The 27,704-nt window shown below is 30.3% G+C and overlaps 1 protein-coding gene across 4 annotated transcripts in view; it reads left to right on the forward strand.

Annotated features, from left to right (window-relative positions):
• Positions 1-27,704, forward strand: part of LOC136976540 (multiple PDZ domain protein-like) — a 289,818-nt gene that overhangs the window by 138,605 nt on the left and 123,509 nt on the right. For all 4 annotated transcript variants that reach the window (XM_067271850.1, XM_067271852.1, XM_067271853.1 and 1 more), the window contains 5 exons: positions 1,826-1,846; positions 2,265-2,710; positions 6,260-6,558; positions 10,340-10,444; positions 14,193-14,438. In XM_067271850.1, the coding sequence (XP_067127951.1) occupies positions 1,826-1,846; positions 2,265-2,710; positions 6,260-6,558; positions 10,340-10,444; positions 14,193-14,438 (1,117 nt within the window). The remainder of the gene's footprint in view (positions 1-1,825; positions 1,847-2,264; positions 2,711-6,259; positions 6,559-10,339; positions 10,445-14,192; positions 14,439-27,704) is intronic.

The following is a 27,704-nucleotide window of genomic DNA, read 5'->3' on the forward strand; positions in this document are numbered from 1 at the left end:
CTATATATATAGTATAATTAAACAATGAATAATAAACACAGTTTCTTAAAATAATAAAAAAAAAATCTGTTTTATTGAAGCTCACTTAAATTAAGTAACAATGATTTTAATACTTTCAGAACAGATTTAGATGACTTAACTGCCAGATTTCTGCAACTAGATTAAAAGACAAACTTAAAAGTGATTAATGCTACTACTATCCAACTTTCGCTCTACCCTGTTCCATTCCAAAAAAACAAAATTGAGTGTTTTTTTACTTAATAACAACATTCTGTTTTATGTTTTATAATTTTGAAATTAAAATTCCAAATTGTCAAATTGACTATAAATATTTGCAAATTTTAGTCTAATTTAGAATTTAAAATATTTAATGACAAACCATAGCTTTTTATGGGAAAGAATATGGATTGATATATAAGGATAGGAATATTAAAAACTGCCAAAAATACTGATACTGTCAAAAATCTAGCAAAAGAAAATATTTAATCAACAAACAAATGTTTTCAACTGTTTTTAACAGTCATCTTCAGGTTACCTATTTTCTAATATCAAACATAAAATGACTAGGCAAAAATCCACCACTACCATTATGAAACACAGGCATTGAAAATGGAAATAAAGGACAAATTGCATCCTTTCTCATTTTAATAAAAGACAAGGATAGTTTAGCTAAAATAAAGGATTGAATTTAGAAATCATCTGGCAACTCTACTTAACTATCAGATCTAGTTCATTTTCGTATCTCTTGATGATGGGCTTTATTGCCTGAAAGTATTAGAGAAATTGTTACTTAATAAGTAAGTATTAGAGAAATTGTTACTTAATACAAGTGAGCTCCAATAAAACAAATTTCTGCTATGAGATTTTAACTCATTGTGATTAATTTTAGGCATTTAGAAGATGTGAATGCTTTGGATATCAAAATTGTTATAGCAACTGTAAAATTCACTTTTTTAAAATACATTTTTAATTTATAAAATATATTCTATTGACAAAACTTTGAGAAATTATGACAATAAACTGCTTTATTAGAGCTCATTTATGTAGAATAAAAGTTTTTCTACTTGTTAATACTTTTGAGCAACAAACTTATTGTCAGCAAGTCAGGAAATACATTTGTATATCTACTGCTGATGACTTGTGTATCTCCTAATGATGAGCTTCGTTACCTGATAGTACTAGAGAAACTGTTATTCAATGCAAGTGAGCTCTAATAAAGTAGATGTTTATTATATATTTTTTAAAATTAAAGTTTTCTTTATTTGAGAAATATATGATATAATTAATTTTTTAATTATAATCTATTTGAATTTTTAATGTCATGAAGTTTATTATTGAAGTGAAGTCTTAATCAAATTTTTAAAATTAATTTTATTTAATTAAATAAATATTACATATTAATATTTTTTGCAATTTAAATAGGGTATAATCAAAATTACTTGTACATTATTTCTGTATAGCTAAAAAAATATCTATCATTTATTTAATTTTATATCTTTGTATTTTAATAGATGAAAAATAAAATATAAAATAGACAAATGCAAAACATTTTCTTGTATATTTTTTAAAGTTTTCTTTACCTGTATATCCACATACCATTACTTACTAAGCATTACCTGTGAATCCTTATAAAGATAGAATTGAACCAACAAACTGCTGATATTTAATATAATTAGATCAATTGCAAATAGGATTCAATGTAGAATATATGACTCTTACTTTGCAATAATTAAAGATATTCTGTTGCACTCTGTAAGACTTCTTTGAAAGTACTATATTACAATTTTTAACAGACATTTTCTTTTTCTTTCTGTCTGCCATATAGGATATTTCCAAAATATTATCGGTAGGAAAAACCTTTTAATATTTTTATTATATTTTTCTACTTTCTGATAAATTTTAAAATTAATAATTTACATTCTCATAATATAGTATTTAAAATATATATAAAAGCAATTTTGTTAAAATAGTGTTTAAAAATTTTTAAAGAGTAATTTTAAATTAAACAGAGTTATATTTAATTAGAAAATTCAATTGTTTCATAATAAAATTTTTATTTAAGTGCTTTGTTTAAAATTTATTTTCATTATTTTGATACTAAATAAATAAATGCATAAATAATAATATTATTAATATGAAAGTAATAAGTATACATATATTAATCTGATTTATAAAATATTATAATAAGTATATATTATAAATATAATTAAAAAAATCATTATTATATTTTTATATTCATTTGTTTTATCATTTATTATTAATAGGTCACCAATCTTCCATTCAAGACTTCCAGAAGATATCAATAATGGTGAATTAAGTGAAGAAAGTATTGTGAGGTCACTTCCACTTGACAGTCACGAAGATAATCTTAGCCAAATGCTTTCACCCTGTGCTCCTACTAGTGAAGGTTTATCAACTATTCCAACACCTTCTTCCTTTTCTACAGATTTTTCTGAGCTTAAAAGATTAGAAGATACAAGTCAATCAGAAGACGATGAAAGAAAAGATTTTATGATGGATGAAGAATCACAGAATGATTTATCACAAGAGCAAGTAAGTGAAGAGACTGAAGAAAAAACAACAGAGAGAACCATATCACCTTCTTTTGCTGAAATCAGAGCTGTGTTTTTAGCTAAAAGTGCTCCTTGTAAACCATTTGTGCCTTTGAAACCAACAACTACATCATCATCTGTACAATCACTAGAAAACAGTAATTATCATTTCTTTTTATATAACAATAATAGTTGTTTATTTATGGAAAATATGCAGAAGTTACCAAAATTCTTTTGGAACTAAATAAGATTTTTTTTTAGAGAATTCAAATTCCAAAATGGATATCTCTTTACATGTTAATTAGATGGTACAAAATTCAATATGAAATAATATGTTAAATTAGAAGAAAAATGTTCTAGAGTAAGTTTAAAAAGAATTTGGGATATTCTGTATATTATTAGATAACTTAATAGTTACTTCCTAAAATAAATAAATTAATTTATCATTAAAAATTTTAGGGAAAAATTATTTTTAGATTCTAATTTCAAATAAACATGTTATGTAAAAATATATTAACTTATTTTAATAAAGCAAACAATACATTTTTATTAATGGTTTAGAGTTTAATCACTGTTTACCAGTGTTAAAAGTGTATTACTTGCTTTATTAAGTTAACTGCAGTTGCTAGTCTAACGTTAGCATGTTTAAATTTTAGCTCTTTTATTTCATAAAATAAATTGGACTTATCTAATATTAAATTATTTTAAATTAAGATCAAGTTTTAATTAATTAAAATTTATTAAATTTATAATAAATAGTCAATGTTAATATGTATTAACTTATAACAAATGAACTTCTTAAAAATGTATTAACTTATTTAAAATTAATACAAAATATTAAGTAATTTCAGTTTTTTCCTAAACTCATCAAAGTGTAATTTTGAAAATATTTGTTTTCTTTTGAAACATTTAGTTAATACAGATTATTTAACAATTTCATTTTTTCCTATTCTATTTCATTTTTCAATATTCTTGTAATATCTCCTGTGATTACTACACTGTATATTTATATTAATAAACAAATGATACCAACGGATATTATCTGGCAGTTTCATTTTGTTCAATTGATTCTATTGTTGTGACTCTTGAGCTGGACCTAGGTCCACTAGTTTACAAATAATAACAAGTTGGCTTACAGAAATGGATTTATTTAGAACTAACAATTGCTCAGTGGACTCGCATGACCTCCTCTGCGAAGCTCCTTTTCTCTCACGTGTTCTGAGTACAAATAGCATGCGTACCTTCACTCTCCATCCTCCTATGTTAACATGTAACAAAGTTTACTCAAAACTTTAATTAGCAAGGAAGGTTCAATGAGAATTATGAACTGACAGTAATTCTGTACTTGAACAGGGATGTCTAACTGACAGTTACTGTGCATGAAGACAAAATAATTGCTCAGGATGATACCTCAGACATTTCTACTTCTTTTCCAATTCCCTTTACTTTGTTATTCTTTCAATCACCTCGGAGGGAATTGGATTATAGTCCTTCACCTTTTTTCGATGTTCTGGACGGTTTTCTTCTTCCTTACACACGTCTTCTTGATATCCTAACGATAGCACCAACCAAGACAAACGAACGAAAAAAAGCACCTTTTTACACCTGGATCTTCTAGTTATACCTCTTTCTTGCTGTCCCCACGTGACCTTTTGACGACCAATCTACAAGTCCCCTTACAAACACCTCTAAAAGGGTGGTTCAGAAAGAGAAAGTCACATGTCAACCACGAACCACAAAACAGAACAAAAAAAAAAGAAAAACCCAATACAATAATAAACATAATAAAACTAACACGAAGCTATGTACAAATGATATATAATATGCATTACTGATAGTATGTATATACATACTAAACTGAACAACAACCGATAAGTGTCGGAACACTACACTATAATGCTTAAATAAACTTTCATAATTTTAGTGATTGTGTTTGAAACTGCCAGATAATATCATTTGGTATCATTTGTTTATTAATATAAATCTTTTATTTTGTATATTCTAGGCACTCTTTTTATGTTTACTTTATCTTTCTCATTAGTTAATAGTTTAAAGACTGTTACGCACTATGTATAGGCAACTTTGCATTTTAAGTTCATAACTATTCTTGTGTAGAGGTTATGGAGCTTGGGTTTGTAATCTAATAGAATATAGGCTTGTCTAGAATCTTTTTTATGGTTTGGTTGCTGCAGCATTTTTTCTTCTAAATTCAGAAATCAGACTATTCTTGTATTCTTGTTTTAAAGCAATGTTCTTAATATGTTCCAAATTCATTTATCTGTCCTTCAATTGAGAGCAGTGTGTGTATGGTCTATTTATGAGTGCATTGAAGGCCAGTTAATTGAATTTATTTGAAATTATGCTTTTGACTGATTGGAAAATTTCAGCCAGTCAAAAGCATAATTTTAATTTCCAAACATTAAATGAGCAGGAAAGTCAGTTAGAAATAATTTAACTGTCAATAATGGGATCAAACTGAATGAATTTCATTTGTAATTTTATGCAAAAGCTTGAAAAAAGCAGAAAATGATGCTAATTGAGGGAAATAGTGAAAAAGGGAAAGTGTGTGCTAAAAAAGGGTAGAAAATGGGGATTAAAAATTTGATTTAAATGGTTTGGGAGATCATTTACTGATGGTTGGTTTCCCAAAAATAAGACCTGCATTAAAAGTAGTGTAGTACCACAGATTCCTAAGCTTAATGATTATGTTCTCCTGAAATTGATAGACAGTAATCCATATTTCATCATCAGAGAGTTAGTACAACAACTTGAGTGTTCCCATACACTCCAAAAATTGACAAAGTCAAATACCACCATGACAATGTATTATACAAATAAACATCACACTAAATCCAATAACATTAAGCTAATACATCACCAACTGCTGTAAATAATCGGGCGAACTTTTGGATATATACGATTAAAGATTAGAAATAAATTTGGCACTTGAGGTAGGCGTTAGGTGCCATGTCTTATTAAAATTAATAATTATAATTATTTATATTAAACTGGAAGAAAAGAATTGGCTTGAAGTGGGACTTGAACCCACAACTCTTGCTTACTGTGCGGTTACGTTGCCAGTTATACTAATTTCTTCCAGTTTAATCTAAATTATTTAAATTATTATAATTATTAATTTTAATAAGAGATGGCACCTAACGCCTACCTCAAGTGCCAAATTTATTTCTAATCTTTAATTGTATATATCCAAAAGTTAGCCTGATTATTTATGGCAGTTTGTGATGTATTGACAATGTATTAGCACACAGAGCAAAGATGACTTAAGAGATGCTGGCCAGTCTGGGCAGGGAGATTCTGCTTCATCCACTTTACAGCCCAAAATGAGGCCAACTGACTACCATCTGTTTTGTGCCCTGCAGAACTATATTGCTAATATACAGTTCAATGACAATACCCAAGAGAGAACAATGGTTGAAACATTCTTCAGAGAAAAACCCCATTCTATGCTCATGAGATTGAAAGTTTGCAGCAAAGGTGGTGAAATGTGAGTGATATTGATAGTGGTTACGTACAAGACTGATTTGTAATCAATTGTTGTTGAGTTAATTTTCAATAAATTTTATTCAAAATATATAAATTTCCTCTCTATAACCTGATATATATATATATTAATTTTTATAATTTTTAATTATTTACTGAATTGCTATATTTTTGTATTATAATTGAACTATTTCTTTGGACAATAGGTGAAGAGATTAAAGATTCAAAAGATGTAGACTCATTTGTTTCTTCAGATGACACAGAATATAAAAATTCACTTCTATTTGAAAAAATAAATAATACTGTTATACAATGGGGTCCAAAAAGATTGGTAGAAATTTGGAGAGAATCAGATTCAGGTATTGGAATAAGCATTGTGAAAGGTGTAAAACAGAATGATGACAATTCTGACACAGCCCATTCAGGAATTTTTATTAAAAACGTCCTTGATGACAGTCCTGCTGGTCAGACTGGTGCTATTCGAAAAGGAGATAAAATATTGGAGGTAAGTTTTGGAGTTATATATAAGAAAAATCAAAATCAATAGTACTATATTTTTGTGCAAATTATCTGTAAGTTAAACACAATTTGAAAGCATTGGGGCAGGTTATATATAACTTTGTACCTATCAATGGTATTCTACAATTTTGAGAATAAGGGTACTGCTCAAGTCAAATACAGGGAGACCAAGGCTTGTCTTCCATATTGTTTTTCAGAGAATGTTACTCAATTATCTTAGAATTACTTTAGTTACTTAATTTTACCTAATTGAACTCATACGATGTGTGTGTTTAATTTTATTTAAAGTAACAAAGCTGATTGTTTTGGTATCAAGGGAGTGCTGCAGCACTGTAAGCATCCCCCCTGGATATGCTCTGGCAGTTATGGAGAAGCTGTTGCTCCATAGGTGCAAGGTATAAGGTGGAACATGTTGTTCTAGCAATTTTCTGTGGATATGCATTCAAAAATATGGTAGTTGTTTTTAAATAAAAGAGTGGTTTTTAATTTTTTAATCATTTTAATCGATTTCTTTAATCATAAATTTCTAATTTTTTTCATCCTAATCATCATTTCTATTATCAAAGTTTAGCAAATTATAATTGTTAAAGTATTTGGATCAGAAATTCCAGTTTCAAAATTATTTATTGAAAATTAACTAATATTTATATCTAATATACAACAATATAAATTTAATTATTAAATATTAAATTTTTAAAAAACATATATTTTACAAATAAATCGTAATCAAATATAAATTAAACTATTAAGCAAAAGTAAAAGCTTCTTTCATTTAATTCTTTTAAATTAGACCATCAGATAATATTTAAACAATTAAAAATATTTAAATGTAAATCGTGATTTTAAAACTATTCATCAGATGAGACTTAAATTTAAGATAAATAATAATCCATTTATGTCCACTGTGCTGTGTACAGGACATCAATATTTATCAGTACTTTGTATTTTTTATTTATTTATTTAGGGAAAGTGTGTGTTGAGACCTGTTTGGAATTGAAGTATAGACTTCCTTGAATATACATGATAAGTCATTTGAAATTTTGACTTTGAAGAGAGTGGCTGTTTATATTTTTAAGTTAAGTGTTATAATGAATTTGGAGGGCCCTAAGCATTTGAGGACCATTTACCATACTTTGGTTAAGGGACTAAAATTTCTAATTATGTCACCAATTGGTTATTTCATTAAATTTATTTTGTGGACTAGTTTGGCTTTATTACTACTATAATACACCTTAAATGCTTTATAATTATATAGTAAGTCCTTTTTTTTTATTTTTGACTACCTTGTGGATTCTAAGAGTGCTTGTTTTTTTTTATACCCATCTTGGGTTTAGCCAGGTCTGTGCTGTCTTATCCATTAGGTACTTTAGGCACAGTGCCTAGAGCCTATAAAAAATTAAGGGCCTATGAAGTTAAAAATTAAGAAAATGCAAGTTATGGGAATTAAAATAAAACATTAAAGTTTTGTTAAAATTTTTTTAGTAGCTGTATTTATGTTTATTAGGTGGTAGTCTCTTTAATCCGAATAACGGTAGACTGTCTTACAGCTAAACAGGCTTAAAAACTCTTTTATTGGTTTTTTAACATATGCATTTCGGATTAGTTTTATGAGTCCTGATCCCTCATCAGTGCTTTTCAGTTCTTCGTATACTCCTTATTAACTATACAGTGCTCACTGGGTTCTGTTTTCATATTTGTTTTTACAATATTGTTTAAGGAAAAACGTTCTAGAATTGTAAAAAAGCGTAATGCTTTTCGAATAGTCTTAGAGGTGTATTTATAGAACCAAAATTTGTTGGAAAATGTTTGGAATACATCCGGGAAAAACTAGTAAGTACACGGGTAAATAGGAATTAAACAATATTGTAAAAACGAATATGAAAACAGAACCCAGTGAGCACTGTATAGTTAATAAGGAGTATACGAAGAACTGAAAAGCACTGATGAGGGATCAGGACTCATAAAACTGGTCCGAAATGCATATGTTAAAAAACCAATAAAAGAGTTTTTAAGCCTGTTTAGCTGTAAGACAGTCTACCGTTATTCGGATTAAAGAGACTACCACCTAATAAAAATTAAAGTTTTGCTCAGTTAATTTAGTTTATGTAGACTTTCCTACACCTTTTGCGTGCAAAATCTTTAATAATTTCTTCATCTGGCAACTATTTTAATATTTCGCCTTCTATGGAAAGTGTAATATATGTTGATAATTTAAATAAACATTAAATGTAATTGTGTAGATGCTGAACTGGCAACACGGGTTGAAAGGGTTGGGAAGGATGTGGCAAAAATGGACAGTGAGGTTGTAGCTCAAGGAAACCAGTTGGATGTACAAGTGTTTAGTTGTCTTAATAAAGAGTTAGTCATATTATATTATCTGGTCAGTTGAGTCGTTTATAATACAGAAAGTACAGATATAAATATGATGATTTTGTTTGAAACAAATTAGATCTTAAATGATTTTTAATGTGATTTAATGCTGAAAAAGATAATTTTCTTTCAGAATTTGAGGTTTAGTGGTGTTTTTTCAGAATTTGATCTAAGATTGACATATATATTCTAAGAGCAATATTCATATTGGGAAAGCTGGATACTAAATTCTGTTCCTTTTCCAGGAACAATAATTCTTGTACTGTTTTGCAATCTGGAAATAATTTAAAAAGATACAAAACAAAAAGATTATATTTAAAAAATTAAAAAGTTCCTAGGGCCTATGAAAAGCTTCATGTGACTCTGGGCCAGGTCCACAATGGAGATAACCAGGTAGTGAGGGACAGGACCTGACATATTTAGGACAGATTATCCATGTAAAACTCCTGGAGTTGCTTGCCTGGGTTCAGTCCTGGTACCAGTGGTAGGCTGATGTCTTTACTGTCTTGGTCATCTATACAGCCTATTAAATTATTGTAAATATATCTTGATTAGATGAATCTACTCCTGAACAGTTATTTTACTACGGTAAATTTGTTTTAACTGAATTGAAAATTATTATTATTTTTTAAATCTTTTTTACTTACATCAGCATTAACAAATTTAAATTTTAAAACATATTTAAAAGAATTAAATATAGTAATACTGATTTGAAAAGCAGAAAATGATAATTACTAATAAGTTTGAAATCATTGTCATCATTTTTAATTTCATAAGACTTTAAATGATAATTTTTTTTGTTTTATTTTAAATTAATTTTATACATTTGTTAGAAATAAGTGAATATACTACACCCTCGATGTTCATGGACCACCAGTGTTTAGGAATTTGATCATTTGTGATAGGAAATTTATGTACCAAAATTTTAACTTTCATGACAGGTTTTTGACTTTTTGGGAAATGGGAGATTATGTACTATTGTAAATTGGAGTTAGCACCTGTGTGAACTGGATGTTTGAGCAGCACAATGCTAAAAGATCACTGCACTCACTCATTCATATGGTATCTGTCATAAGTTATGTTACTGTTTTGTTTATTTTTTCTTTTGACTTAAATAAAATGACTTTTTCAGCATTATAAACCATTGCACAGTATATTTATTTAATAAAACCATTTTTCTGAAAGTTTTTTAAAAGCAGTAATATAAAGTTTTGGAATGAATTAAAAATTTAACATTGAAAATAGAACTCAATGTTTGAGAATTTGATGTTCATGAATGGTTACTCAGTTTCAATTATTCACAAACATTGGGCATTAGTGTATGGTTGTTTAAATATTAGGTAAAATTCAATTTTATATGTTATTTTATTTACTTAGATTATTATAAATTTTTTTAGGTAGATGATATTGACATAACCACTATGGAGTATGAAAAAGTTATAGACTTAATTAGAAACAGTACTAATCCTGTAAAATTTCTTCTACAAAGTCTTGTTGAAATGGTAAGTCTCAAAATATATTTCTATATTCTTTTCATGTGTACTATGCTATTGTCATCCTTGTCCTTTCAAAGGTGAATTTAGAGTTTCAGTTGACATTTGACTTACTGTATATCAAATCGACAAAGAATTTTTGAATTTTTGATCTGTTTTCTCAAAATAATTATAAATGCAAATAAATCAAATTATTCAAGAGTCTACTTGTAATGATTTCACTATATTTTTTAATTATTAATAGATGGATTATGTTATAATTTATATTGAAATAGAAATTTGAAAGACTTTGTGACAGAAACATGCTTGTTTTCTAATCATGGTAATTCAGAAAGTATTAATTTTTTTTTTAATAAGTGATAAGGGCTAACCAAACATGTTGAGTAGCAGTAAAAATAAGAGCAACAAGAACTGGAGGAAACTAAAAGACATCAAAGCAAAATTAGCTAATATCAACATACTTCAACGAATAATACAATATAGTTTTCATAGATGAAACTTAATATAATCATATATTTTATTAAAATAATTTTATTACTTAGAAAATTTTTAAATAAGATATTTAAAACTATCATTTACATTGATTGATGATGATAATTATAATAGAAAACTAAAATTGCATGTTTCAAAAATGTTAAACTTTCTATAATTTTCATAACTATGTAATTATTTTTCCTGTTATTTTTTTTGCCAAAATGTAGTATAATTACAACACAAGTATGCAGTTGAATCTAGTGCCTTCTATAGTGTACTTGATGCCATATTTTTTGCAAGCTGGGAAAGCACATGGGAAAGTTGTATGATGACTGGACCCAAGGTGCCTGTAAATTGGGGCACTTGGGGCATATGCTTTCCCTTTGTCATCAGGTTGCCCTTTTCTTAATCCCCAAGAGAGCTCTAAGGTTTCATTTTATTTTTAAATTAGTTACTCATTTTTATTACAGAAAACTTTTTACTGGTGACAAAATAAAAATAAAAATATTTGTTATTAAGTAAAAACTTGTTCTAATGGGTTTTGATTGTTCAGTCGAGTATGTAGGTGTGAGGCTCTGGACAAGTCTGAACCCTCATTGAAATTCATGTTAAAATAACTTTTTAAAGAAAAAAAATAGAAACTAGAAATAATTTTTTTGTATGGAAACATGACACAAACTTATATGCAATAGAAGAATGTAAGTCCTAAGATTGACCATCTCTGGTTGGGGATCAAATTATACATTGATTTTGACTTCTCCTACAATCTAAGCTGATAGCTTCTTACACTTAGTAATGACTGATCAACCTCTTGGAAAGTGAGAATGAGGAAAAGTGACTAATTGGAATGGGCGATTGAGAAATTAGTAAAAACCCAGGAATTCAATGATGTGATAGCTTCTTCTCCTGAAAGTTTTAAGTGTCGAACCAATTGTTGTGTGTGTGTCTCATGTCCCTCTTCATCTCCATCTCCATCTCCCATTCTTGGATCAACATCTTCCCATTATCAGAAGTCAACCGAATCATCCCGGAGACGTTGAGGGAACTGCCATTTTGAGTCAGGGACGCTTCTTCATTTGGGACTATCTTGGAAAGGAGAGGAAAACCCAGAGGCAATTACTGACTTAGAACTTCAAAGATTGCAGAAATCTTGTAAGCTCCTTTCATGTCAAATAAATGGTTTCTTGTGACCATAGAGTCTGTCTCAGTGACCATCTCACTCATATACCCTCTTAGCAACCCCTTGACTCTCTTGACATTTTCCCCCCTCAGCAACCTTACAGAGGTACCACTGCTTTTGATTAACATGATTTTGATATATGAGCATCAAGGAATAACTGTGTTAATCTGGAATACCTATATATATATAAGAATATTATATGTACTGTACATTATGCAAGAAGATACCTGTATATATACAGGTATCTTCTTGCATAATGTATGTATGATGCTCTCTTTCATAGCTTGTGCCTCCCTTTGTGTATAGTCTCTGGGCACTGCTGATTGGATCTGTAGTATCTATGTGGCTCTGCTAATTCTTTACTTGCTCCCCACTGTATCTGTATAAGTCAAATGTCTGACCCCAGGTCAAAGTAATGTGGCATGTCACCATTTATTCATGTATAGTTTTTAAGTTATGTTATTTTCATTTTCAATCACTTCCCTCTCCTAGCCTATCAATTTCTCTTTTGTTCTTGATTTTGCTTTGTTTCTGAGTTCGAGAACTTTTCACTATTGCCCTACTTCCATGGTTATGAGCATTAGACAATAGACTGGAGAAGGCCCTGAGGGCTAACATCAGTGTAGTCATCACTTTTGGTTAAGTTTTCGAGGAAGGCAGACATGCAGATTACAAAGTTTGGGCTTTGAGTAGCATGAGAAGTGACAGGGTACGACCGCTAAGATATACGGTCGGTACAGAAAGCGTCGGTGAGTCCTGAGAGTCAAAATGGGAAACCTCTTTTGGAAGACCAAAAGAAAAGCGAACTAGTGACAACTAACAAAGAAAATAGATATACCCAGGCCTATCTTTGGTGCATGCAAGGCCCTAGGCCAAGAAAAGCTTGAAGGCCTCCTTATGAAATTTGTAATGGAGGGTTAATGTTCATAAATTTTTTCAATTAGCTTTCTCTGCTAAACATATTGTTATATTTGTGTTTAATAAAATTTATCAAACATATCTTTTGATTTATTTGTTTATAATAATTTTATTACTTGTTGCTCTATTCAATTTTGCATATTTTTGAGGTCTCGAATGTTAGGAGGTTCTCAATGTCTGGAGGCCCCTGGGCCCAGGTCTGGTAGGCCCACACCTAAAAATGGGCCTGGATATACCAGTGAAATCCAGGAGAACTGCAAAGGTATATTTGGATGGTTTCATCGTGATACGTGAAGTGACGGATACCCCTTTTCTAAGACTTCTTTCTTCATAAATCTATCTCTCTATCTAACACCTCTTCCCTCTTTTAACATTAATTAGAGTAAAAATGTAGTTTGTAAGGTAGTTTAAGTGCTAAGGTAGTAGTAAGTGTTTAAGTAGTAAGGTAGTTGTGTATACTTTTGTGATTTGAACCCATCTGTGTGGATCCTGAAAAGTGGTTGAGAAAATCCTTTTGTGTAATGATCTTTATTGTACTATACTGTTGTATAAAAGTATTCACTAACAATGCACCAGAGTTGGGACCTGATCTTTTTTTTTGTGTTTGTACTGTTAAAAAATGAAAGTTTTGTTTATGTTATACCTGTTTCTTATTCTTGTCGCACTGAACACTACAGTAATAAAGAAAAGTATTAGGAAGAGACAGTGGCGTAGCGAACATAACTGGCGCCCAGGGCACGACACTTTATTGGCATCCCCCTCCCCCTTCCAGAAACACATATAGTTTGTCTTGGAGACCATTTAGGCACCCCTCTGCGAGTGGCACCCAGTGCATGATACACCCCCTTATACCCCTCTCGCTACGCCACTGGGAAGAGAAGACAAATGATTGGAGAACAAAAAATGGAAAAACTAACATATGGAAATGGCCATACATAAAATTGACACAGCAGAACAAAACAAATCTATTTACTTTATGTATATTCAAATATATTTTTCATGATTGATTAGAACTACTTTGAAGTTTGTACAGTACATCTATTCTTAATTAATGAATTACTTCCATATTTAAGAATAAGAATTAAAAAGTTATTTCAATTTAATATATCTTTTAAATAGCATTAAAACAATTCTTTAATTAACATTTTAGTTTTTAAAATAAAAATTTGTGAAATTCAAATTTAGGAAACAATAAAAAAAAGTCCTGAACTTCATATTGAAGAAGAAAAAGAAACATCACCAATTATTGAACCATTCATTGAATCCCATTCAATTATTCCAAATCCAGAGTTTTTGGCACCTAGACGACTGAGTGATAGAATAGAGATTTTAAGTACTTCAATTGCGGAATCAGACGAAGAAGAAGAAATGGAAGATGAGCTAGATGAAAGACAGATCCAAGGAAAAATATATAGCAAAGAAGGATTGGAGGTATGGTGATTCAAAATATCTTAACAAAATATATTTTAGATGATAATCATTGATTTTTAAAATAATGTATTAATGAAATATACAAATAAATTTAATCTTAAGATTTTATATGTAATGGCTAATGATAATAGAGGTAATTGGAGCTGTAGCCCAGATCCCACAGCTTTTGAGGCCCTTGTCAAAAAATTATTAATTAAAAAGTTGTATATTTAAAATTAAAATTAGTGCTGTTTTAAACACAGCTTAAACTTTAGTAAATCTAGAACAAAAATTTAATTTAAATTTAAAAATTTAATTAATTGAAAACATTAGTCAGAATGTTTTCAATCAATACTGATCTTCGTCAGGTTGTTAATGTTCTATAAATAGAATGTTTCAAAGAACATGCTATAAAATTTAGCAGCATTGGATGATGCTTATTGTAAAAGTTGTTGCCAGGTATACAAAAGATTCTTTTCCTCTTTATAATTTATGCACCCTCCCTTGCTTTCAGCTTTGTACATCTCCAATATTCTGAGTCAGTTAGCACACTGGCTTATGATTAGGGTGGCATTCTTCACCTTTACCCAGTATGTTGTTCTCAGAAGTATATACAGACAGGGCAGTGGTGTGTTTACTGTGTTTTTTATATCAGATTGATGTTCTAACAGCCTCTTACATAATTAGCATTTGGTGGAGTCAATGTACTCCAGTTCTGTACTTAATATATTATCCTTCACTGGAACTCTGTATACCCAAGGTTCTTTTTGTTAATTGGCCATGTCCTTTCCATTGTGTAGCATTTTATATACACAGGATATGTTCATAAGTCAGTTCTATTTCCCTGTTGGCAGCTATTTCCTTGTATAGGCCATACAGGGTATGGTTATATTATAAAATTACTTGCACTGAGTTGGAGATTTCTGTTTGGCTTATGCTGGAGCTCCTCTGAAATGCATAGTTGGAGAAAGGTTTAGTGAAGTTTTTTTGAAAACCATGAGCTATTGCAGTGTCTTGTAAATGTTTCAACTTTTTCAACATATCTTCTATGCTTGCACAGTGAATAAATCCCTTCTACAGCGAAAAAAAATTCAAAATCGTAAACACACAGTATTTGACTATGACCCCAGATTGAATATAACTTACAAGATCATAACCAAACATTTAAATGCCAGTCTAGCTTATAAATGCAACCCAGCTGTATACAAACCACTGAACAACAGTAAGGATAAGATAGAAAATATCAAATCTCCTGAGATATAATCCATACCACTGTATGAGAACAGATTTGATAGAAATCTAACATATATAGGCTCAACAAACAGATTCTTGATGCAAAGACTCAAAGAGCACACTGGGCTTTTATATACACTATTAGTAAAAACAAATATAGTACAGCTCTAGCACAATATGCAAATGAGCAAGGAGTGTCTTCACAATGGGCAGAAACAAAGCTTTTAAAATGCACATTTGATAACCATAAACTAAGAACCGAGGAGGCATTTGAAATATTTGCCACAACACTTAAAGGAAGCTGCATTAACAATAAAGAATCTATTTTTATATCCAAGGCATGGCAAACTATATTAGATAACCCCTTAAAAAATAGCAGCAACCAATAATACAAGCAATAATATAAATTTAAAAAAATTATATTACAATTAATACAAAGTATTAAAACAGACCAGGACAATAATTATATGTACATAAAAAAATATTACAATAATTTGAAGCACTAAATCTGTATTTTGAAGAAACATTTTGCCTTCTGTTCTTCTTAATTGTAATATATTTTTTTAAAATAATTTATTATGATTGGACTGCTACCTAGGAACTGTATTTTAAAAGTTTTTACATACTGAGAGGGATGAGAAGCCTCAATAAAAAGGTTGACTCTGCTTGTAGAAACTGTTTGTTTCTGAAGATATAAGGACAGAAGGCAAAGATTTTCTTCAAAATGAAGATTTAGTGCTTCAAAATATTGTAATAATTTTTATATACAAATATAAATTTACATTTTGCCAAATAATTTTAATTTTTTTGTTTATATTATTTACTAGCTGTTATCTGTGACTTTGCCTGTGCAGATTTTGCAAGCAAACACCATTTATACGAGGGCTATTTTTTAAATAAGGTCCGTTTGTGAATGAAAGTGAGAATAATGCGCAATCACAGCAGTATGCATACGCTTCTGCTCCGAGCAAGCTTGACGTGCGTTTTGACTCCATTTGCAGCCATATCGTCTGTCTGTATGCTGAGCTGTAGAAGTTTAAAATGTTTAAGAAAATTGAGTCTCTTGCCGACTGTGAGATACGATCTGTTATTCGATTCTTGAATGCAAGAAACTTGGCAGCAGCGGAAATTTACTGTCAGATTTGTGAAGTTTACGGTGATAATGCTATGAGTGACAGTAAAGTTCGAAAATGGGTAAGAATGTTCAAGGATGGGCGAGTTAATGTGCATGATGAGCCACGCCCTGGCTGACCTTCTCTGATTTCTGAAGATTTGATTCGTGATGTGGATAACAAAATTCGAGAGGACCGACGATTCACGATTTCAACGTTATCAATTGAATTTCCACAGATTTCAAGATCAGTTTTGTATACCATTGTTTCGGAGAAACTGAATTATCGAAAATTGTTTTCTCGGTGCGTTCCAAAACTGCTTTCTGACGATCACAAAACAAAAAGATTAAACAGTGCTTTATCGTTTTGATTCGATACGATCATCCACACAGTCCAGACCTTGCACCCAGTGATTTTCACTTGTTTCGATACGATCATCCACACAGTCCAGACCTTGCACCCAGTGATTTTCACTTGTTTCGATACTTAAAGGAGTTCCTTGGTGGTCAACATTTCAACGACGAAGAAGAAGTGAAAACTGCAGTCGTGGATTGGGCTTCTTCACAGGCGGCAGATTTCTTTGAAGTCGGAATTCAAAAAATTGTTGAGCAGTATGACAAATGTTTAAACAAAATGGAAATTATTTAGAAAAGTAGATAAAAGTATGTAGAATATGGAAAAAAATATATTTTAACGATATTTACAGTATTTTTCTTCTTATTAAAAAACGGACCTTATTTAAAAAATAGCCTTTGTATTCAGTATTTCAACAGCCATAGTAATTGTTATATAACACCTACTGCTGAGAATGATGAGAATTGCTGAGAATCAAACGAACTGTTTTCAATTTGATTAATTTTCTGAAATGTTTAAAATCATTCTATAATTGAACCAATATGCAGTAACAAATTTGAATTTAAAGTGGTTCAAACATTTGGTTAAAAAATCAAAATATATAAAAATATTTATAACAATGTGTGAAATGTTATCAATTTAATACATCTAAGTACTCAATGAAGACTAAACATAGTTGAAAACAAAAAATCACATCTAAAATATTACTGTAGAAGCTGTTCTTCAGGTTAAGCCTTAATACTGTCCCTCTCCCCTGCAGAAAAATTTTGATAAATCCTTTTTTAGTGTGCATTTTTATGACATACCCTAACTGTGTACCAAATTTTATCTCTTTAGATTCAGCGGTTTGCCTGGGCAATGATGAATCAGTCAGTCAGTCAGTCAGTCAGTCAGGAAAAGTAAAACCAACTTCTTGCACAATCCCTGGGAAAGATAAATCAACACACTAAAAACCTTTTTTATATCCCAGTACAAATAGCTTTAGATAAAAACTAACGTTTTCGACCGAAAACTTAGTCTTCGTCAGGATATTGACTAGTATAAAACTTGAAACTGGAATTCGAACAACATGTTTAAAAAAAGCTATTCATACTGGGATATAAAAAAGGTTTTTAGTGTGTTGATTTATCCTTTCCAGGAAAAGTAATTTTATATATTTAGATTGGTGGCCTTTTAATAATTTTGTTTGTAATTATTCATTTAATTTGTTAAAACTATATTAATATTTACATAAATATTAATATAGTGTTTAATATATTAATTTCAAAAACAATTATGTCAAAGAAAAATGGCATTATTTTAAACTTTGAACTTGCTATAGACATTCAATACGGAATCTGCTTAACCTGACTCAGGGCCCTGAATATGGTTGAAAACATTCACTTTTTAAACAGTGAATTCTGGAAATTATGAGAAAGGTGTACATTTTCTTGTTTATAAGATAGTTCCAGCTTTAGGATTTAATAATAAACACCAGTTATTTACTATCATTACTCCTCTCCTGATTGAAAAGTGGTTCAGTCTGTTTTTACAGTTGCTGGCTTATATTAGAAAGCTTAACAGTACTTAAAATTTAACATAAACAAAATTAATGTTGTAACATTTTAATTATTATTTAAAAGTTACTAATATATTTTCCATGGTATGGTACTATATTATTGATTACAATTGATAAAAAATTAATTTTGTTTAATTCTGAAAAAATAAAGATATATGTTATGAGTATAACCTTAGTAATATGTCAGAAATATAAATGGTTAGAGAACTTTTGGTTAGATTCACAAAACTTAAATATTCACAGAGTGAAAAGTTCAAAACTTTCAGAATAACTAAAGAAATTAACATCTAACTTTGAAAAATGAAAATAGATCAGGAGTTTGAACCTGAGAATTTTTTAACACATTGATTACTGCATTATTATTTTACATGTATTATTATTTTTGTTTTTTGTAGGCCAATATTTTCTAACAAAAAAAAGAAATAAAAAAACAAAATAGATGTTCAAAGAAATATCTGATAAGAAAACAGGTTATGTTCACTATAAGTTTCAGTAGGAAGTTAATTTAACAATTTTTCTCTATTTTCAATAAAAAAAGTTCATCTTTATTATTCTTTTCTTCATCTAACTTTCTATATTCAGTTTATGGCGTCTGATGTTGCCTTCCAACCACCAGGAACTCTCTCCATCTCTCTCTATTCATACACCATTCCTCTTTAATCCCATTTTCACTACATGCTAACTTTACTTCATTGCACCATTTGTTGTTCCATTCGAATTTGAAAATTCGAATAGATTAGACAGTGATTCTCAACCACTGTGCCATGGCACTTTAGTTTGCTGCAAGATTTTTGAAATGTGCCGCCACTGCGAATACCCATACATAAGCAACGTCAGACAAGTAGTTCAATAGGTTCTACCTTCCTAGGGCACTTTTGAAAATTGTAACTGGTGTTACTGGTAACTGCCGGTAATTACCAAAGTGTTTAGACAATGTGACCTAAAGAACCAATCACATTTAAAAACCATTGTTATGACGTCCTGTGGTACTTACCGAAGTAACTGTGTGTGCCGTAAAATTTTTAAATTATTAAAAGTGTACCGTGACGAAAGAAAGGTTGAGAATCACTGGATTAGACAAACGAATTTCGTATTGCAAGAGAAGTAAGGTTATCAAGTTTGAATACAAAAGGTTTGAATATGAAACCATTTTTTTTTAATAATGTGGACAATAAACTGCACCCTATCTCCTATAAAAAAAAGAAAAAAATCACACCGCAACAGAAAGCTCCAGAAAAATGAAACCGGATGAATTATATGGAAATAACTAAGGCAAGGTAAATGGACAATGAATTTTGCTACATGGAATATACAAGGGATCAGATCGAAGGGACAAGAGATAGTTAAAGTTCTTCCATACTCCTTTCAAACATTTCTTGGTCACCTCATTCCAGGAAAGATTGATGTTGTCTACAGCATTCATGATATTCTAGTTTTTCCAAAAATCTCTAATGGATTGTTTATCTGCTCCATCTGTTTTATCAATTAGTTATCGGAATGTCCGCCGCAGATAATAAGCTTCAAAATTTGATATTACGCCTTGATCCCAACACTGCGTGCGATCTCGGGGAATTTCAATACTACCGCGTAATACTGAAACAGCGTTAAGCAGAGCAGTGTTAAGCGGGGTCTTACTGTAATATACATTATACAACTTTTACTTTGAATATACTTTAATTTCTTTGTATTTTCTCTTTTGTTACATTTATTATGTTAGAACTTTATGACCCATATTTACTTTAATGCTTAATAAGACAGATTGAACAAGTTATAACTATTTTGGCATTTATCAACCAAGTATAATTGGTCAGGTAAACAGGTAACAACATCCATTTAGCCTCATTCATCTATTTGAAATGTATAGGGAACTGTTCATAGATAAATCTAACTTTTGTGTTTATAACTAATATATTCACATCTACACTACGTGGACAAAAGTATTTGGACATTTTGATAAAAATGGAAAAGGGCTGTTTATATCCTGACAAAGAGTGCAGAAAGTTTCATTCTGCTTGTTTTGTGATTAGATGGGGCTGCTGTGGTCATTTGCATAACTTTGCACACTTCTGAAGGTTAATATTTGTTGAAATGTCATATGAAAAGGAGCTCACTGACTCTCATTGTGATATGATTATTGGTTGCCATTGCAATATTCACAATGGCATGCTGTCCATGGAAGCTGTGGAAGTGCCGCTTGCCTTGTATTTTCTAAAATATAAATACATATTGTGCAATTATTTTCATATTTTAACAAACTTTGAATTAATTAAAATTAATATTTTATTATAACCACATTATGTATCTTATTACAAATTTATATATTACACGTGGAAAAAATAATAAGATTGCTATTGTATATTCAAATATGAATTTGCATATGCACATTTCCAATGGATACACCGTATTGTGAAATACAAGACAGCTTCCACGGAGAAAATATTTGAATAGTGTAAAGCAGCCAGATTACAGGCATTCACGCATGCACTTTACAGAGCACCAACCTCACAAGGTTTAGCTGGTGGACGCTACACACCAAAATATTGTATAACGCTTCCAATGATTCTATCCAGGGCTGGCACAGCTTTCCTATCATCAAATGTCACCGCACGCCATTGAATATTCAGTCTGTATGTAGCATTTTCAGGCTTCTAGAATTTCCAAAATTTACTGTAGCAGATGTTTTATGCCATTGGAAAGAAAGTGGAGCAAGTGGACCTGTACACTGAAGTGGATGGCCACAGAAACTTTCTGACCATGGGTGGAGAACATTAGTGTGAATTGTGAGAAAAAAGCACATGTCAGCTACTGCCGACATTTCCAAGAACTTTCATCAAGTACAGTTGTAGCAATCAGTGACAAAACTGTCTGGCAAGAGTTGCACAGCTGTGATTATCACAACAGATGTGCTGCTGACAAGCCCCAATTCCTTCAATCCAATGCAAGCTGGTGGCCTCAATGGTGTAAACAACATGTTCCTGGACCACAGATGACTGTAGGAAAATCATATGGAGTGACAAATCACGCTACACACTTTACCAGCCGGATGGGCGAGTTTGGGTTTTGCACTTGTCTGGAAAATGTACTGTGACTGCCATGGCTGTGTTGTTTTTACAGTATGATGTGGAGGAGGATGAGTGATGATTTGGGGTCTTTTTGTTGGCATGGACTGAGTCCTTTGGCTCTGGTGCCTACCACCATGAACACCAATGTTCACCAAGGCATTCTGGATTGCATGCAATATGGCAGTATTTCAGTACAGATCCCTGTGTTCTAGCACAATTGAGTGTCATGCCACACTTTACACTCTATCCAGGTATGGTTTTAAGAGTAGGAAGTCCAACTTATGGATTGGATGCTTTGAGTCCCAACCTAAAACCTAATTGGGACAAACTGTAATGTCATATTAAATCTTGTCAAATACAGTCTTCTTCAATAGCTATGTTTGCAGTCGCTTTGCAAGAAGAGAAATATTCCTACCAATACTTGAAACATGCAATGCTAATATAAAATATATGTAAATATTTGTAAATACATTGTCAATATCAAATCTATGTAAATACAAGCTTTACAGCTTGTATTTACATAGATTTGATATTCCAGAGAACTTGTAATATAGTGAATTTTTACTATTTTATTGTAAAATTGAAATGAATTCATTTATTAGAAAAAGTGTTTTTACCTCTCCTGAAAAGTTTGTTTTTGGCATTTACAACATTATAGCATTGCATGCTTCACCTACTGAAACTTGGTTAGAAAGCATGCCTCAGATGGTTAAGTAGTCATTAAGGCCAAAGATACGACTATGCACTAAATTCAGCATGTAAGTAGTACTTTTCTTTCTCTACAAGACTGTTCGAACAATTTCGTCCACCTAGTGTATCTATACCCAACCTAACCTATACATTTACTCTGCAATAAATTCATAAAAACAAAAAAAATTAAGGCCATGGTGTACTTTTTTCTTCTATATTGAAAATGAAATACTTTCACTAGGGAAAGTTGTTGAAAGTTCAGTAGGAAAATTTTTAAGATGTCTTCGAACCTTTTCCTACTGAAAGTAGGGAAAGGTTCGAAGACATCTTAAAAATTCGGATGTTTAGCCTATCTATTATTTTATTATTAATATTTGTTTCAGATAGCTAAGTAAGCTAAACAAACCATGGTGGATATAATGAAAATTGTAAGAGAGAAAAGGGGGGTAATAAAATGTTTTAAGCCATTCCGATAATAATAATAATGCTCTGTAATTGGCGATTAAAATATACAAGGCTACATACATATACAATGAAAAATACCATCTTTCTCTTTAATTTCTTATCTACATCTCAAGAAAGCATATGGGGATGAAATTGAGGACACTTTAAGAATCAAAAAATGCATTTAAAATTTTATTTTTAATGATTTTTTCTTGTAATATACATCAAAAATATGTAAATATTTAAAGTACAGAACATATTTTATTTGGCCAAAAACTAAAATATTTTTAAGTAAGTATGACAAACATAAAGTGGAAGATTATTTGGATCTTTACCCTTTGGTTGCTAACAAATTCTTTACCACAACATGATGGAATACATTGAGGCGTGACCATGATTGGCTTCAAGCTCTCAATGGAAGTGTTTCTGCCAGTGTCTCTCCAGTTATGGCTCCAAGGTAAATACAAATAACAGTACAGAGTGCAACACAGGCAGACCAAGGTAGCAACTGTGGCATAGACTTGTACAGTACATGTACAGTACACATTTCCTGGTTAGTACTTAATAAAGATATTGTTTGAATTGTTTACTGCATCTCAAAACTGACGAATGTAACAATTTTTGTATCTTGAATTTGCCACGTTTTCTTTCATAAAAAACTTCATAAAGTTATATGTATCTTTATAATGAAAACACTCACATTTCATATTTCATATGTAAATTATTTTCTTTGTAACAACAAAAAACAATGATATTAACTTTTGGACAAAAATACATAAATATTTCGAATGATTTTATTTTTTGTGCAAAATCCTTTAATAGAGCCAACTAAATGGGAAATATTCTTCTTCTCATGTCTAATTTCAAATGAGATATATTGTTTAAGTCACTAAGGTATGAGAATTTATGAATTTGTTTGTTTGTTTTAATTTAGACAAATATATTTAGCATTTTTGTTTATTACATAATAAATCCTATTATTTCCTCAAAATTAAAATTTTGGAAAAAATTCCAGGGATAAATAAGTTATAGAATTCCTTAGAGGAGAAGTATTTTCATGTAAGATTTAAAATCTTTGTCTGTTAGGAACATTGCATAAGTTAATTGCTTTTTTGTAATAAGAGAAAAATAATAATTTGTAGGCACTGTTTTTCGGGGCATAGGGCTTATTGAAGTCCAATGGGGCCCCATTTTTTGTTAGATTAAGAATCTATAAATTGGGGTTTAAAATTTATTTTTAATAACATCAAAATCAGAGTTGAAATGTATTTATTTATGAAATGGTGTCGAATGACAAACTTTATATCTTATATATATATATATATACAAGAAATAGAATATTAAAAATTTATGATGATGATTCAATTTTTGTGGGCCTTTGACACTTGGGGCCAGGGCTTAAGTCCTATTAGTCCTATGTAGATCTGCCCCTGTTTGTAAGATATATTATAGTACAGCAAGTACTCAGTTTTAACGTCTTCGAGGAGAGATACAAATGCGAGTACATTTGTAATCGTTTATAATTATCGTTATTGAATGTTTGTTATAAACAGCAAAATTGATACTGAAGTAAGAAATAAACACTGATGGTTCAAACACGTTCCAATTAGAGTAATGTTAACCGAAGTATATTTTATTTATATCAATTAATCTGTGGTAAAATTGGTTTAATTATACATCGTTTCGCTTAACATCGCATTTTCCAAGAACGTATCGATGACTTTAAGTGAGGGCTTGTATTTTCGAACACGGTAATCAAAAATACTTACACGGAATCATTACAAGACGATATAATTTGATTTATTTCAGACTTTGAAGATATAACGCAATCTAAAATATTAAAAAAGAAAAAGATCGATTTTACTGATCCATTTTAAGTTTACGAGGACATAAAACTAATCGAAAGTAACGAAATGGCAGCTTTATTGCAATAGTACATGCTCTGCACGAAAGTATTAACTCTATTAGAGTTGCACAAAGACTATGATAGAAATACGTAAATTTAAGGCGAAACGTTAGAAGGGTTTCAAAATAATGAAGTTCAAGTAAAGATATTTTCGAAACAATATTTGTTTTTATACTACAAATTTATAATTAACGAGAATTCCCCACAAATATCATATAAAGCGTCTTCAGTTTTTGAAAAAATTTAACGATATTTTCGAAAGATTGTGTATTTGTAGTATCATCTATTTAGTTTCTTTTGATGCTAGAAACTGTAATTTTCTCATAATTTAAACTTTTATTTTTGTAAGATAACGTAATTTTTGTTAATAGAAAGTTAGTAAAGTATCTTAACAGAATGGTTTTCTTGTTTAGGTGAAAATATCGTGGTAGAAAGCATCTTCATATAAAACTATATTGTTGTATATGAGTTTTATCCTAATAAAACATAAACTTCCTATAGTTATACAAGTATAATGAAAGGGAATAATTATTAATTTTATCACTGCCATTAGCATGATTTAGAGTTAGTCTATCTGTTTATGAATCGTCATGTTTCTGACGAAAAATCCTGTATTTTACCGAAAACCGCAGCTTTTCGCATTTTTCGTGGATTGCTCGAGTTAGGAGCTTGGGACTTTGTTCTTCATTTGTTCATTTATGAATCAGATCCGTCTTATGAGACTAGCCATATGATTGTGATTGATGATTTGCGAAATAAATTTAATCCTTATCAACTTTCACAGATAAAAAAAAAATTCGTTTCTGTAACGTTTTTCTAAACAAGCCATCAATTGATTATTAATTCTTTTAAGAAATTGACATATAAAAATATTAAATATAGTTTTAGTTGATTAAAACAATGGTTCTTTATTTATATATTCATGAAGGAGCTTATTTGATTTCATAGGAACTTATAATATAGAAGTAAAAATTAGATTATAGACCATATTAAGATTTAACTTCGAAGAAAGACCTCAAAAATAACGGCATACCTTTACATGTAGTGCATACCATCCTCCCGCTACAGTAGCAGGAGGATGGTATGCCACTACTTGTGGTGAAATACTAACGATCGTGATTTCTTTTATCTGTGGATTATCTGTGGTTCAAAACACAATTTAGAAAAAATTAAATTCTTTTAATATTTTCTGAAATGTCGTAGTATTTAAGTAGTTTTCTTTTTATTTGATTTGGAGAAATTTGTTGCAGTGGAAACAATACCTTCGTAAAAGGTATAAAATAGTCATAAAGTTTCTATTTAATTTGGTGATGGTTACATTATTCACGCTTTTCTATATTATAATTTTCAGCAATTTTAAAATTCATATAAAATGCATATAACTATCAGTGCAAAAAAAAAAAAAAAAAAACTTTCGAATCAACAACTACATAAAATTAAACCGAATATTAATGAAAATCCATTGTTTTGATGACTAACATTTTTGTCGAGAAACTCTACCAAAAATTGTCATAAGCTGTTCGAAACACACCAATATACACAGAAAACAAGTCAGTGAATGTAAATATATAGGCCTATATATAAGTTTATATGTAAATAAAATTAGAATCAGTTACTAGAGGTAGAGGGGAAAAATGTATGATCTTGTTACCATTTTGTCAATGGAAAAGCTGGTTAGGAGGAAGACGGTCATACGTGTGTGTCGCGAATTTTGGGCCATTTTTGATACTTGGAGGGCCATTTTGGGCCATTTCTCTCTTCAAACAAATACTTGCAACAACCCTTGAAACATCATTTAATTCGTGTAAGGGTTGGAAGGTTTCCTTTGTTGGGCTACAATTTGAAAAAATTGCAGACCTATAAATGTCTGTCTGTCTCTCCTTTTTTAATCTCGAGAATGGAGTTAGATGAATGCGAGACCAGATGTGGAAAGCTTAGGGACAGGAGGCCCCGATTAACTATATACGAACTTACGGTTTGCACCGGAAGTCACGTTATTTCAATTCAACGCTTTTTCTCTGAAAGGAGTTAGATAGATGACTCTATTGCTAACAGGAAAAGTACCTTGTACAGGTGCAAGACGCTACTAATTTGAAATTAAAAATATGATTAAACATTTCAGCCCGGCATTGTGACGATGTCACAATAAATAATTGCTCGTTATAGTCTGTATTAAATTTTTTTGTTTCAATATGTATTACGTTTATTTTTGTTAAAGTTAAATAATTATAAATATCTTTATGAATTAGTGTATGGAATCGTTCTTAAATTACGTTACGCTGTTTTATACTTTTCAACTACTATCCCATCCCTCGTAATTCTCTTTAATTTTCGCTTCAGAAGGACAAGTTTACAAAGACAACATGATGGTAAAACATACTAATTGAACAAATTCTTTCCATTTTTCAGCCTTTCTATGAGGCAGTAAACTGTCCTTGCCACTCCCATACTCATAAAACGTTTTACTGCAAAGCTACACCCCATTTCCTCATGTTTATAAAATTCGCCAACTATCAATACAATTCTTCTTTGATCTTCATTAATCTGCTCCGTTTCATTTACGCTTGGAATATTGTTGCCATGATAAAATGAATTTAAATCTGCAAAATCCGAGCTACAATCTACGCTAGCACGTTCTTAATCGTTTTTTAAATTGTGCAGATTTTTAGTTTACAGTATTAAATATTTATTTTACGCGTAATAAAGTATAAAAAATATAAGGATTATATTTTCTGAAATGTTATTATTTTAAAGTTTTTATTTTTTTACTATGTATAAATATAATTCTACATAATGCATAAAATTTATCATACATTAATCAAGTGCTTACATAATTTAAAATATACATTTCTAAATTTAAGAAAAAGAATTATAACAGAATAAAATTACAATAAGTCAAACATCAAAATTTATTACTAGTTATTTGCA

The sequence above is a fragment of the Centruroides vittatus genome, unplaced genomic scaffold, assembly GCF_030686945.1.
Source record: "Centruroides vittatus isolate TY-2023 unplaced genomic scaffold, ASM3068694v2 contig_401, whole genome shotgun sequence".
Classification (NCBI taxonomy): Eukaryota; Metazoa; Arthropoda; class Arachnida; order Scorpiones; family Buthidae; genus Centruroides; species Centruroides vittatus.